The sequence below is a fragment of the Asterias rubens genome, chromosome 1 (genome assembly GCF_902459465.1).
Source record: "Asterias rubens chromosome 1, eAstRub1.3, whole genome shotgun sequence".
Taxonomy (NCBI): Eukaryota; Metazoa; Echinodermata; class Asteroidea; order Forcipulatida; family Asteriidae; genus Asterias; species Asterias rubens.
This window is the reverse complement of record NC_047062.1, coordinates 2,420,333-2,432,981: the sequence shown is the minus strand read 5'-3', so window position 1 is coordinate 2,432,981 and position 12,649 is coordinate 2,420,333. Positions and strand designations below refer to the sequence as shown.

Here is a 12,649-nt window from a genome sequence, read left to right as displayed (position 1 = left end):
ACTGCAGGAATCACACGTAGATTTACAATACAACCTAGGAAGCGACAGCCAGGGGATCACTTTAAAGGGTCTATGTACTTTTTGTAGGACAAAAAACACAATGTCTACAGATTTACACTAAACTTACACAGTTTGAAAATAATGACAGTAGAAAGCTTCCCTGAAAATATTACTTGCTGAGGTGCTGTAGTTTTTGAGAAATGAGTAAAACAATGTCATGAAAATAATTTTCGTTTCAGTGATCATGAGACGAAAATTATTTAAGTAAGTCAAAATGTATTTTCATGACATTGTTTTACTGATTTCTCAAAAACTACAGCACCTCAGCAACTAATATTTTAAGGTACGCTTTCTACTATAATATCTTCAAAAGGTGTAAGTTTAATATAAATCTGTGGACATTGTGTTTTTCTGTCCTACAGTTTACCCGATCAGTTTCCCTTATTGTGGATTATTACATGATACTATTGTCATTGTTTGGTAAATTTGATTGCCAGTGCCAGGGTATCCAGCATTGATGTCTACATATGACTTACTTGCTATCCATGACCCGTTGTTTGTGTTGTTTTAGCTTGTTAGAGTAGAGCTGAATCAGGTCTAGGTAGCTACTAGGAGTGATGTAGAAATGACGTCTCATCTCCTCATAGTATTTGACTGTCTGCTGAGTGACGTCTTTGTGGACGTTGACGCACACTCTGGCAATGTTGTCCTTTAGGGTCTGTATTGGGGAGTTGTGGAAGTTCAAACATTCTTATAGGGGTATGGTTTATAATGTTGAAACACTGAAAAACAAGCTCATGGCTCAAATTTATAGAACTGCTTAACAGCTGATTTTCTGCTTAGTGCACAAAAGTTTCCACTTTAAAACGCTGCTAACTGTAAGCACACAAAACGGCATGCTAAACTTCCAGTGCTAACAATGCAAATTTTCTCTTAACCTGTGAAATATGATTATGCTGAAGCAAACGTTTCTAAAATAGTAAGCACACAAATTTGCATACCAATAACATGAATAAGCAGCGCTATGAAGTTGGGCCCATACATTATGTCTCTGCCCCCCAAAATGGACAAAGCCAACCAGGGTGAAATTTGTCTTTCTGACAGGCACACAACATACCCTTTTTTCCAGGGGCATAAATTGGTACCTGGATGGTAGAGGTTGATTTTGTGTTTGAAAAAGCCTTTGGAGTGTCGTGGCAGACCGGGGCTGTGTAATCCCCAGGGAGCTGAAAAGATGACAGGAATGCTTTGGCCCAATAACCAGGGCACTAATATAAAGCGCATTGACATGGTTATTGTAAAAAGCGCTATGTAAAAACAAGTTACTCCTGTTATTATTATAATTCTCCTGTAAGTTTTTGTTCTGCCTTATTCCGGGCACACAACAAAACATTCATTCCAAGTATTTCACATCACACTTACCAATGGTTCCTGATCACCACTGATCTCCGTAAAGTCTACCTGGCCCAGGCTACCCTAAGCATAGCCTCATTACTCCATTCATAAAACCAATCAATAAATGCTTACACCCTTTCTCCGTTAACGCTTCGTTATGTCTGCCTTCAAGGGAACACAATACAAACAATTCTTTTTCACATCACACTTACCAATGGTTCCTGATCACCACTGATCTCCTTAAAGTCAACCTGACCCAGGTAGACATGGGCTACTCTCAGCATAGCCTCATCACTCCATTCATCAAACCAATCTAGAGTGCAACAGTTGACTAATGACGGATGGGTACGACATCGCTGACGAAAAGCATCACCGGCTGGACTAGTGGCTAGGACTACATGAAGCCGGGATCGCACTCGCTACAATGACCAAAACATAAACCATAATTACTTTAACATTAAATGGGAGACTTTCAGGACGCTTGGCGGCAGCAGACTTACCAGGTAAAATCCATTGTTCTCGGTAATGTGCGCATGCTCAGAACTATGTAAACAATGGAAAGTTACCTGGTAAGTCTGCTGCCACCTAGTGCCCCAAAGTCTCCCATTGCTCTCTACTATATTATGCTGTTATTATAGAGTCTGTTTATAAAAAAAAACGTACGAGGTGATTGAAACTTAAATGTACTCATCAGTGACATGGTTTCAGGAAATATCTTGTTTTCCACCTTCTGACAACCTATGCCAGTTTGGAATGCAAACAAATAACTTCCCTCTCTTCACTCTGTCTTTATTTTACTGTAGCCTTCAACTTGAATTGCCCAATCTCTTTATGAACACCAAAGAATACTTTTGCTTTTTTATCTGTATGACTGTTTTAATCCAATAAAAATGTAGATGTATACAATAAAACTAACATGGGAAAGTTAAATTCAAAATCCGTATTTTAGAGCAGGAAAAGAAATCCCTAAATGGAATACACAATCTGTGACTCCCTATAGACAGTGCACGTCTTGTGTGTATTCAACATGAGAAAACAACTCAAGCGAAGACTGTATTTGTTTGTGAAATAAAATTTTAGGGGTATAAACACTGATATATTTTTTACACATTTTAAATTAAATTAAAGTTAATTGAGTTGAGTAACCACATTACTTTGAAGTGAAATGTTTATCAAAATGCTTTACACTATCGAAAATTGCTGTAGGCTTCTAACTTAAAGGAACGTTACTGAATTGGTAAGAAACAAAAATCGTGAAGATCACAGATTTACATAAAATTTACACCGTCTAATGGTGATGATACAATGTAGTTGAAAACATCCCTTGAAATATTTCTGTCTCAAATGTCATATTGATGAGAAATAAATAATCTAACTTCGCGTTTGGAGTTTATCGCTCAGTGAGCATTTTATTCATTTTTATATTTTCGCATCAATGCAATGCAAAATTTGTAATTGTTTTTTTTTTCACTATTTTCTCGTGACCCTGATGGCCGATCGATCTCAAACTTCTACATGGTTGTCAGTTTATGTACAATGTATATGGTGGATTACATAAAGTGCTTACACTGCCAGCAACTGTTTTGTTAGCAAAAACCGATTCTGTAATGTTCCTTGTTTCCATTGCCGCTAAATTTAAGAGGGATTACCAAATGTATACCTTCCCTTTTAAATTTGATACACCCAACTAAAACTTGATCATGTTGACATATACCTGAATGAAAAACTGGTAGACTGCTTCCCTGGTGTCCGGTACCTCTGCCTCGGCAGCGGCTCTCTTCAGATCCATCGTAATGGAGTCCAGATCATCATTATCAAATAAGTCTGGTACCTCACCTGAATTCAGCACACAGTTTATGTCCTCCAGGAAAGTCTCCTGTGTTTCAGGTAAGGAAATTAGAAAATATAATTTTACTGCTTACCAACCAAATGTACTAATGGTATACATGCAAACAATAAGTTAATAGCCTGTTGTTTCGACCCTAGCAGAGACTTTCTCATAGGCCTTCAAGAAGAGATTCTGCTAGGGTCAAAACGTTCAGCCATTATTTGAATTTTTAGGTAAGAAAATGTTGTTTATGTTTTTTAACAGTTCTTGACTGTCTTTGGATTATTTGTTTATTAATCTCCTTTATTTCACCAATATAGAAATAAATGTTGATTGAATTGAATTGACTTGATATGTAGTTCTAAGCAAACGCACATTACCAAGAACAATGTATTTACCTGGTTAGTCTGCTAAGAATAAACAGTTTTTTAGCGCACTTTTGACATCCGATGGGCGTCTCAAAACGCTTCCAAAATGTTTACCCCTGGTCACTCGGCATTTAAATTCATTCCTTTTAAAACTTCTCATCTCCCTTGGGACATACAGCCTTTGCAACAAATATGTGCTACTAAGCTAAATCTACTAAGCTAATCTTCCCTCGCAGGTACCCATTTACCCCTGGGTGAAGGGAAGCAATTGTAGTTAAGTGTCATGCTCAGGGACACAAGTGTCATGACCGGGACTCAAACCCACACCAGAGAAACACCAGAGCTTGAGCTCGGTGCTCTTATCTGCTCGGCCACGACACCCTACTGCTGCCCTCTGGCATCCCAAAAGTCCCCGATTAGGCACAAAACTATTGTCCTTGACTACAAAAGTAAAGAAAGAATCCTTACCTTGACGATATCGCTGTCAGTAAGAAGGAACACAGTGTTTTGATCTTGCACCCCAGCAAGTCGAAACACCTTCTTCAAGTCATCTCTGAAGTCAGCTTGGCCGTAGCCCCGGGTTAACGTCAATCGATACAGCTCACAGCCAGATACATGGCTAGCAAGCTGAGCAGTACTAGCCTTGCCTGTGCCATCCAGACCTACGAGGACCATGTGACCACCGGGTTGATGGAAGACACGAGCAGCACGAACGATGTGCTCCAGAGCTTCTTTGAAGAAGATCAGTTGAGTCCCCTGAGAAGGAAACAGAATGATTCATAAATACCTGGGACGGTTTCTCCATTTTGATTGGTTGAGAGGACATCACGTGGGGGTATTTAAACAGATGATATAACCAAAGTCAGAAGTGTTTAAATACGGCATGAAACCTGTGCTTATAAGACAGTTTATTCATTCCTATTGGTCGAGAGCAACGGCTGGAACATATGTGCCACACCACGTGATACGCGCGACGCGCAAGCCAATATCTTTATAAGGAGTTATTACCTGAGGGCCTTACCATTTTGTAGCTGGAGGGGTGTTTTGTTGAAAGAATTCATTGAACAATTATAAATTCTGCATTTTTTTAAACTTTTGGACCAACAAGTTTTGATGTTTTTGACTGAAAACGTATTTTAATACGAATGGGAATAAATATGTGCTTGGTCAGTTTTAAACACTCTGTTTTATGCTGATAATTACCCTCGCCTACGGCTTGGGTAATTATCGCATCCAGACTGCAACCGGCACAAATTTATTCCCTTATTCATAAATAGCACAGACAGTCTAAATTTATGGAAGCTTGTCACATGACCATGTTTAACTGGCTGATGAGTTACACCTTGAGCCATTTAAACTCGGTTGGTTATAGCCTAATTTACAATACTTTACCTGGCCACCTCCGTAATCTACTCTGATCATGTACTCCTCCAGTATTTGCGCCAACTTGTCGTAATCGCTGATGTGACGATATACTCTGTCAACAGAGGGCGCATTCAGGTCCAAAAAGTCCCCAAATAGGATCGGCTCGTCATGAAGTTTCTCTGCCGACCATTTGACCTAAAGAAAAATGAAATCATAAAACATGTATGTATCAAAGTAAGACTAGTGAATAAAAATAACAAATAAGTGTTTGAGTGAAGGTTGCTGTATCCCCCAAAGAAACTGTTCAGTTGAAACTGTTCACATAGCTAACAAAGACATCAGGGGAAATTGCTATTCTATCTTTGAGCAAGAGACTTTACTATCATTGCTTCTCTTCACCCAGGGGTATAAATACATGTAGGTACCTGCGAGGGTAGAGGTTGATAGTGTATGAAAAAGCCACAAGCGCCTTATAGGCAGCTTAGGGCTGTATACTCCCAAGGGAGCTGAGAAACATTACAGGGATGTTATTGGCCCTATGACCAGGGCACTAAAATGTAAAGCGCATTGATACGTGTGAAATGCGCTATATAAGAATTTGTTATCTATATTATTATTATTATTATTCTTGCTAAGTAAGTGTCCCATGGGCCTCTTTCAATTCTTTTATTATTTCTGGTTGTGAAGCCAAACTCTCTAAGAAAAGCATCTTTAATCACTTTACTGGCCAAGAAACCAAAACAGAGAAGACGATTAAGGAAGGAAGTTTTTTTTAGATGTGGGAGGAAAACCCCAGCAAATAGATCCAGGGAAAACCTGAGCCGCCAGGTAGGGACTAAAAATCCAATCAACATAGTTCTCCGAGCGGAATTAGAAATTCAGTTTGAAATTTGAAGCAAGATGCTTTCACTATAATTGCTTCACTGCACACAGGGGTATCTGTGAGGGTAGATGTTGATATTGTGTATGAAAAAGGAATTTGTCTTGACTCAAACGAAATTGAATGGCCGATTTCTGAAGTTAAAACGCAGTAACAACTGGTGAGGCAAAACAGCTTTAAATCGAACGCATGAAAATGAAATTAACTGCTAAATTGCCGAATTTGACCGAGAAAACCTATATTATTAGTAATATAAAACCAACCTTGAAGTAGTTATGGAGATCATCGGATAGGAACTCAAAGAATCTCATTCTGTCTGGTTCGTCTACGAGTCTATCATGGAAGACCCTAGTTGCCTCATGGGCCAGGAGCATAGCAGCAGAGTCTACCGAGGTAACGACAGACTCATCTGCTTGTAATAAACCCTGGATAACCTGAACAAATTCAAAAATAGAAACACACGCCGGAGTTACTAAGGAGTACCTTGCAATTGGCATGTATCATTTTTTTTTTAAATTATGATGTTGGTTTTTGGGGTTGAACAAAGAATTGACGGCAGTTAACAATTGTATGGCTTCTGACTGGTACCCCCGAACAAAGATATTGACAAAATAGGGACACCGCCAATATAGGGCTAGATAGCTCAGTTGGTAGAGCGCCGGCACGTTAATCCGGAGGTCGTTGGTTCGAATCCCACTCTAGTCAATTCTTTGTTCAACCCACAAAATCATCTCAAAATTTACCCAGTCAGTTTCCCTTGTGATTTATATTGATAAATATGATGTTGTAAGACGGTGCACATGAGGCTAAAGAGGGTGTGCACTAAAATAAGCTCCTGCTCCCTCTAGGCAGCTGGTTGTTTTTTGTCTCCGCCAAGGAAGTGTTCATGCTAGAATTCGTCTTGACTTACAACTACAAGGCCTTATAAGGTTGTTAAACTTCTGACTGGTCCCCCCCCCCCTCAAACATAGATATCGACAAAATAGTAACCGCCAGCATAGGGTTAGATAGTTAGTTTGGTTAAGCCAAGAGGTCACAGATTTAAAACCTGTACTGTATAATTTGTCTTTGTCCCCCTAAAATAAAATTAAAAACACCTATAAAAACACAAATATACATAAATGTTTTGTTAAATATCTAAATAATAAATTCCTTTAAGGCAGTGGACACTATTGGTAATTGTCAAAGACTAGCCTTCACAGTTGGTGTCTCTCAACAAATGCATAAAATAACAAACCTGTGAAAATTTGAGCTCAATCGGTCATCGAACTTGCAAAATACTAATGAAAGTTAAAAACACCCTTGTCACACGAAGTTGTGTGCATTTAGATGATTGATTTCGAGAACTCAAGTTCTAAATCTGAGGTCTCGGAATCAAATTCGAGGAAAATTACTTCTTTCGCGAAAACTATGGCACTTCAGAGGGAGCCGTTTGTCACGATGTTTTATTCCATCAACCTCTCCCCATTACTTGTCGCCAAGAAAGGTTTTATGCTAATTTAAAGTATGTTGAGTAATAACCAATAGTGTCCACTGCCTTTAACATCTTTAAATAAATTACTTAATTCAACAAAGATAGAAACAGAGTCCAACCTTAGACAGATCTCTGAGGTTGAAGGTATAGTGTGACTTAGCTGGTGTTGGTAGCATATTATAACACATCTTATAATAGACAGCTATAGAAGCAGACACCATTGGACCAAGAAGTTCTCGTATCTCAGGTAGAAAGTCTTGGTTCTCTAAGAAGCGACCAAGCTGGACTTGGTAGATGTGCTGTAAGGAGCGGGTAGAGGGCTGGGGTAGAGCCAACATACTGCAGGAAAGAGAAGACAATCTCAATAGTTAATAGATGTTAAATTTGAAATGGGGATAAAGAATATTATTTGTGTTTTACTTTACAGCAATGTGTGTTAAGCATTTAATATTTACTGCGAGTCTTTTGGGAAAAAAATCCACTGAATTATTTCAGTCAAGTGGGATTCAAACCATTCTGCAGGAAATGTCCAACCAAAAGACCACTGAGCTTGTCTGGTAGCTAGAGGCAGCTTGAATCCCCACCCCACAGTAGTGTGGGTGGGTCTACGAGCGAATACTTACCTGTAGAGCGAATACTACAATTGCATTGTTCCCTATGCCGGCAGGCAAATAGCTAAGAGTTTTACACACAATAGCGCCCTCAAGAGTCCCATCCCCAACGCCCTGTGACATGCGCAACACGTCGGCGTCCTCTTTTTCGTCAAGCGATACGCGCCTAAGTACTCAAGAACCACTCGTATAGTGGGGTAGGAGGGAGGGTGCTCTACAGGTAAGTATTCGCTCGTAGACCCACCCACACTACTGTGGGGTGGGGGTCTACTTCACTCTACTTACCTGTAGAGCGAATACTACAATTGCATAGACTCGCACCGAGTAGGCGGTGGGTATACGCAGGCTATCGTATGTCTACAGGGGCGTAGGACACGGGGCGTGCCTAAGAACCCCAAGGAGGGCCCTAGACTGCCCGCCGGTAAGCGGGCGCCAAGGGGCCAGAGACGGGCTACGCAACAGAGGGCCGGACCAGGGTTAACAGGTCGGTCCAAGCGCGTGGAACCGCGAGAACGACGCGCGCGGCCCTGGGGGCCCGCGAATCGTGCGCAAGACCTTAGGGGGGTATCGCCATTATGGGGTAAAAACATAATAGGTACACCTCGTTAAATGTCCAATGCACATAGGTAATATATAAATTATTACATGTATAAGAGAGGAAAGTGGACTCACCAGTCAGTGTTTCTGGGAAGCTTGACTGGCCGTCTTCAGCACTTCTCTCCCGGCTCTGCCGTCTGTCTGGAGGACATCCTTCAGGTAGAGGTCGCTGAAGGTGTTAGGACACTTCCAGCAGGCCGCCTTGGTGATATCTGCTAAGGGAACCCCTTTAAAGAAGGCCCAAGAGGCGGATACCCCCCTAACATCATGCGCCCGAACCGTATTCTCGGTCGCCGGCCAGCCGCCCGGCACGGAGCGGATGGCAGTCACGATCCATCGTGAGATGGTGCACTGTGACGCCGGCCGAAAGGGCGGTGTTGTCGTCACAAACAGCTTTTTATGGTCCGTACGAAGTGACTTCGTACGATTCAAGTACCACTTAAGTGCCCGGACGGGGCACCACAGTTTGTCCTTCGCCTCTGATGAAAAGGACTTGATGTCCGGGACAAAAATGTCCGGGGGCGTGAAGGAACTTGACTGGTTCTTTGTTAAAAAGCCGGTCGTGGGGACCAGGCGGACTCCGCCTGGTTCCCATCGGATATGTCCGGTCTCTACCGACAGGGCGTGCAGCTCACTGCGCCGTCGCGAAGTAGCGACGGCCAGGAGAAACGCCAACTTGACTGAGAGCTGTAGGAGTGTGGAGCAATCCATAGGCTCGTAAGGAGGCCCTGCCAAGGTTGACAGAACGTCAAACAGATCCCAAGACGGGACGAGTTTGCGTTCTGGGGGACGGGTGACAAACATCCCCTTGATCAACTGGCTAAGGGCCCCGTTGTCTGAGACGGTGGAACCGTCTGGGAATCCGGGGTGGATCGCGGCGATGGCTGATCTGTAATTTTTGACCGTACCAGTCGTCAGGCCGCTATCTAGGAGATACACCAGGAAGTCCCCCACCTCCCCTACAGAAGTATTGGTAGGATGGAGGGATTCCCGGCCACACCATTTAAAGAAATGGCGTAGTCGGCTGTTGTATACCTTCCTGGTGGAGGCCCGTCGTGACTGGGCTGCGATTGTTGCAGCCCGTTGCGAAAGGCCTGCTGAGCGGAGGGATCGCGTGACAGCACCCAGCACGTCAGGTGAAGATCCCCCGGAGCAGAATGGGCCATCCCCGAACTGGGCTGGTACAGGAGATCCGCTCGCCCTGGTAGGATCACCGGACGGTGGACCAGTAACCTGATGAGTCGTGGGAACCACGGTTGCCGGGGCCAGAACGGGGCTATGAGAAGGACCCGGCAATCCTCTTGCTCGATCTTGGTCAGAACCCGAGAGACGAGCGAGATGGGTGGGAATGCATAAGCCAGTAGGCCGTCCCACTCTACTGATAGAGCGTCGATCTTCCATGCGTTGGGGTCTGGGCCCCTTGCGCAGTAGATCGGCAACTGGTGGTTCGCATGGGAGGCGAACAGGTCCACGTGTGGTCGGTCGATCAAGTGGAAGAGCGACCGAGCCACCTGTGGGAGAAGGGACCACTCCGTGGGGGCAATCCAGCCCCTTGAGAGAGCATCGGCTGTGACGTTCTCTACGCCCGGAATGTACACTGCTGATAGTGCTGTTCCCCGCTGTGTGCACCAGTGGATGAGGTCCCAGGCCAGTGCACACAGGCGACCCGACCGGGTGCCCCCCTGGTGATTGATGTAGGCCACGACTGTGGCGTTGTCGCATCTCACCAGAACCGCACGGTCCCTGACGTCCGACTGGAAATGCCGTAGTGCGTTGGAGACTGCCAACATTTCCAGGACATTGATGTGGGCCGATCGGTGTTCGGAACCCCACACGCCTGCGATTTGACGCGGGTGGAGGGTTGCCCCCCAGCCGAGGAGTGACGCGTCGGTCGTGACGGTCACCGACGGCGGGGGCGGACGAAAGGCCCGGCCCTGCGAGATGTTCGCCTCGGCTAGCCACCAGCGAAGGTGGGGGACTAGCCAGGGCGTTGTCGGCACCAGGTGGTGGATTTGGTGACGGATGGGCCTGTAAAAGGAGAGCAGGTGAAGTTGGATGGGCCTCATCCTCAACCTGCAGAAGTCCACCAAATCCACCATGCTGGCCATAAGGCCCAACAGTCTGAGCCAGGCCAGCGCTGGGGCCACCACTGCTGGGAGGAAGAGAGAAACGCACTGCCGAAGGTTCAGTAGGCGTTCCTCCGAAGGGCGGGCCAATCCCCTGCGCAGGTCGAGAGACGCACCCAGAAAGGTGGGAACCTGCGAGGGGATAAGGTGGGATTTCTCGGTATTGATTATAAATCCGAGGTCGGAGGTCAGGCGCCAGGTATATTGGAGCGCTGCCTCCGTCTCCTCCCGAGAAGGGCCCACGACCAGCCAGTCGTCCAGATATATAAATATCATGATGCCCCGCCTCCGCAGTGCCGCCCCGATTGTCTTTGCAATGCGGGTGAACACCCGCGGTGCGGTGGAGAGTCCGAATGGGAGCACCACAAATTCGTACAGGGTATCGTTGTATAGGAAACGTAGGAATTTGTGGTGCTCCGGCCTGACTGGGACGTGTAGGTATGCGTCCTTCAGGTCGATACTCGCCGCCCATGCGGGTGGCACTATGGAACTCAGTATAGTCCTGAGCGTCTCCATACGGAAACGCTTCGGACGGATGAACTTGTTGAGGGGTTTTAAGTTCAAAATCGGGCGCCACACGCCAGCCTCCTTCTTGGGAGTCAAGAAGAAGGTTGACATGAAGCCCGTCTGAGTCCCAGAACGGGGGACGATACGCACCGCCCCCTTGAGGAGGAGGGCGTTTATTTCCCCCTCGAGGGAGCGGCGCTTTGCTAAGTCGGACGGCACGGGTGTCGGCCGGCTGAGCATGTCCGACGGGGGGGTCCTCGTAAACTCGAGCGCGTAACCGCGGCCGATTGTTTCGAGGACCCACCGGTCGGAGGTCACTTGCCCCCAGGACCCCAGAAAGTTCCGGAGGCGGCCCCCCACGGGTCCGTCGGTGGGAGGCCGCTCGGAGTTTGTCAAGTCACTTGCGCCACGCCCCGGTATAACGGGGGGCGGGCGCTCGGAAACCACGACCCGACTGGGTGCGTGGTTGGCCAGGTTGAGTCTGTGGGTAACGTGCGCCCGCCGTGTTATCGGCGCGGCCACGAAAACTGCCACGGGTCGCCTTTTGTTGGCGGCGGCGGGGGATGACGAATGAAGGTTGTTTCTTCGCCTTGTTACCCACGGCCTTAGGCGGGGCGTTGGGCTTTTTCAGATTGATTTTGTCCGTGGCTTTGAGGCGCTTCGCTTCAGCCTCCATGGACGTCTGAAACTGCCCAGAAAATAAGTCGACGCCGGTGAGTGGTAGATCGTCGAGGCGTTTACGCGCCCCGGCTGATGGTAGGAAAAGTGCATCTAGCACATTGGCGCGGCGTGACGTCGTCGCCAGGGTCGTGATCTTAGTGAACTGGTCGAGGATGGAACAAAGACCGTTGTCCAAACAATGAAGGGCCGCAATCATCATGTCCGCCGGCACCATGTTTTCCTCGTCGCACCCCTGCTCCAGATATTCTGATAGGAGCAGGAGAAAGGATGTTGTGCGCATACCCATGCGTGCCGAAGAATCCATTTTCCGGGCGACGTCCTCCAATTTGCCGCGGATCTTGTCCGCAAACGGAAGCTTGGAAGATGATGATCCCCTGTCCGCGATCAGCTTGTCGGAGGCTGAGTCTGGCAGAACGGGAGTGGCGAAATATTTCTGAAAATCCGCTGGAGGGAAACGGTAATACGGCTCCGTACGTTTGGAGTACGGGGTCCATTTTTTTGTTCCCATTACCCCATCCATCCTGTCGCTGCACACCCGATCCAAGGGCATCACCGGGAAGGGTTTAGCTGCGCCCGTTGCGGGGCCCGCCCTCTTTTTGAACGATTGGCGTTCGTCGGAGGGGGGTTCCGGCTCACAGGGGAGATTCATAACTCTTATCATATCTCTCTGAACCAAGCGTAGCTCGGTCTCGGAGACTGACAATCGTTGAATGGAGGTGACCAACTCGTCCTCCTCATTGGCCGAGTCGGCCGAGTCGGAGGGACGAGATGTCATCGAAGAACGGGATTCCGAACCGGCATCATCACGGCGCCCATG

At 46.3% G+C, this 12,649-nt stretch overlaps 1 protein-coding gene across 1 annotated transcript in view; it reads right to left on the bottom strand.

Moving 5' to 3' along the window:
* Positions 1-12,649, bottom strand: part of LOC117295212 (dynein heavy chain 6, axonemal-like) — a 119,364-nt gene that overhangs the window by 36,645 nt on the left and 70,070 nt on the right. The window contains exons 54-60 of the mRNA XM_033778163.1: positions 7,430-7,649; positions 6,100-6,270; positions 4,984-5,151; positions 4,060-4,347; positions 3,110-3,271; positions 1,608-1,814; positions 537-718 (exon numbers count right to left, since the gene is read on the bottom strand). Coding sequence (XP_033634054.1) covers positions 537-718; positions 1,608-1,814; positions 3,110-3,271; positions 4,060-4,347; positions 4,984-5,151; positions 6,100-6,270; positions 7,430-7,649 — 1,398 coding nt within the window. The remainder of the gene's footprint in view (positions 1-536; positions 719-1,607; positions 1,815-3,109; positions 3,272-4,059; positions 4,348-4,983; positions 5,152-6,099; positions 6,271-7,429; positions 7,650-12,649) is intronic.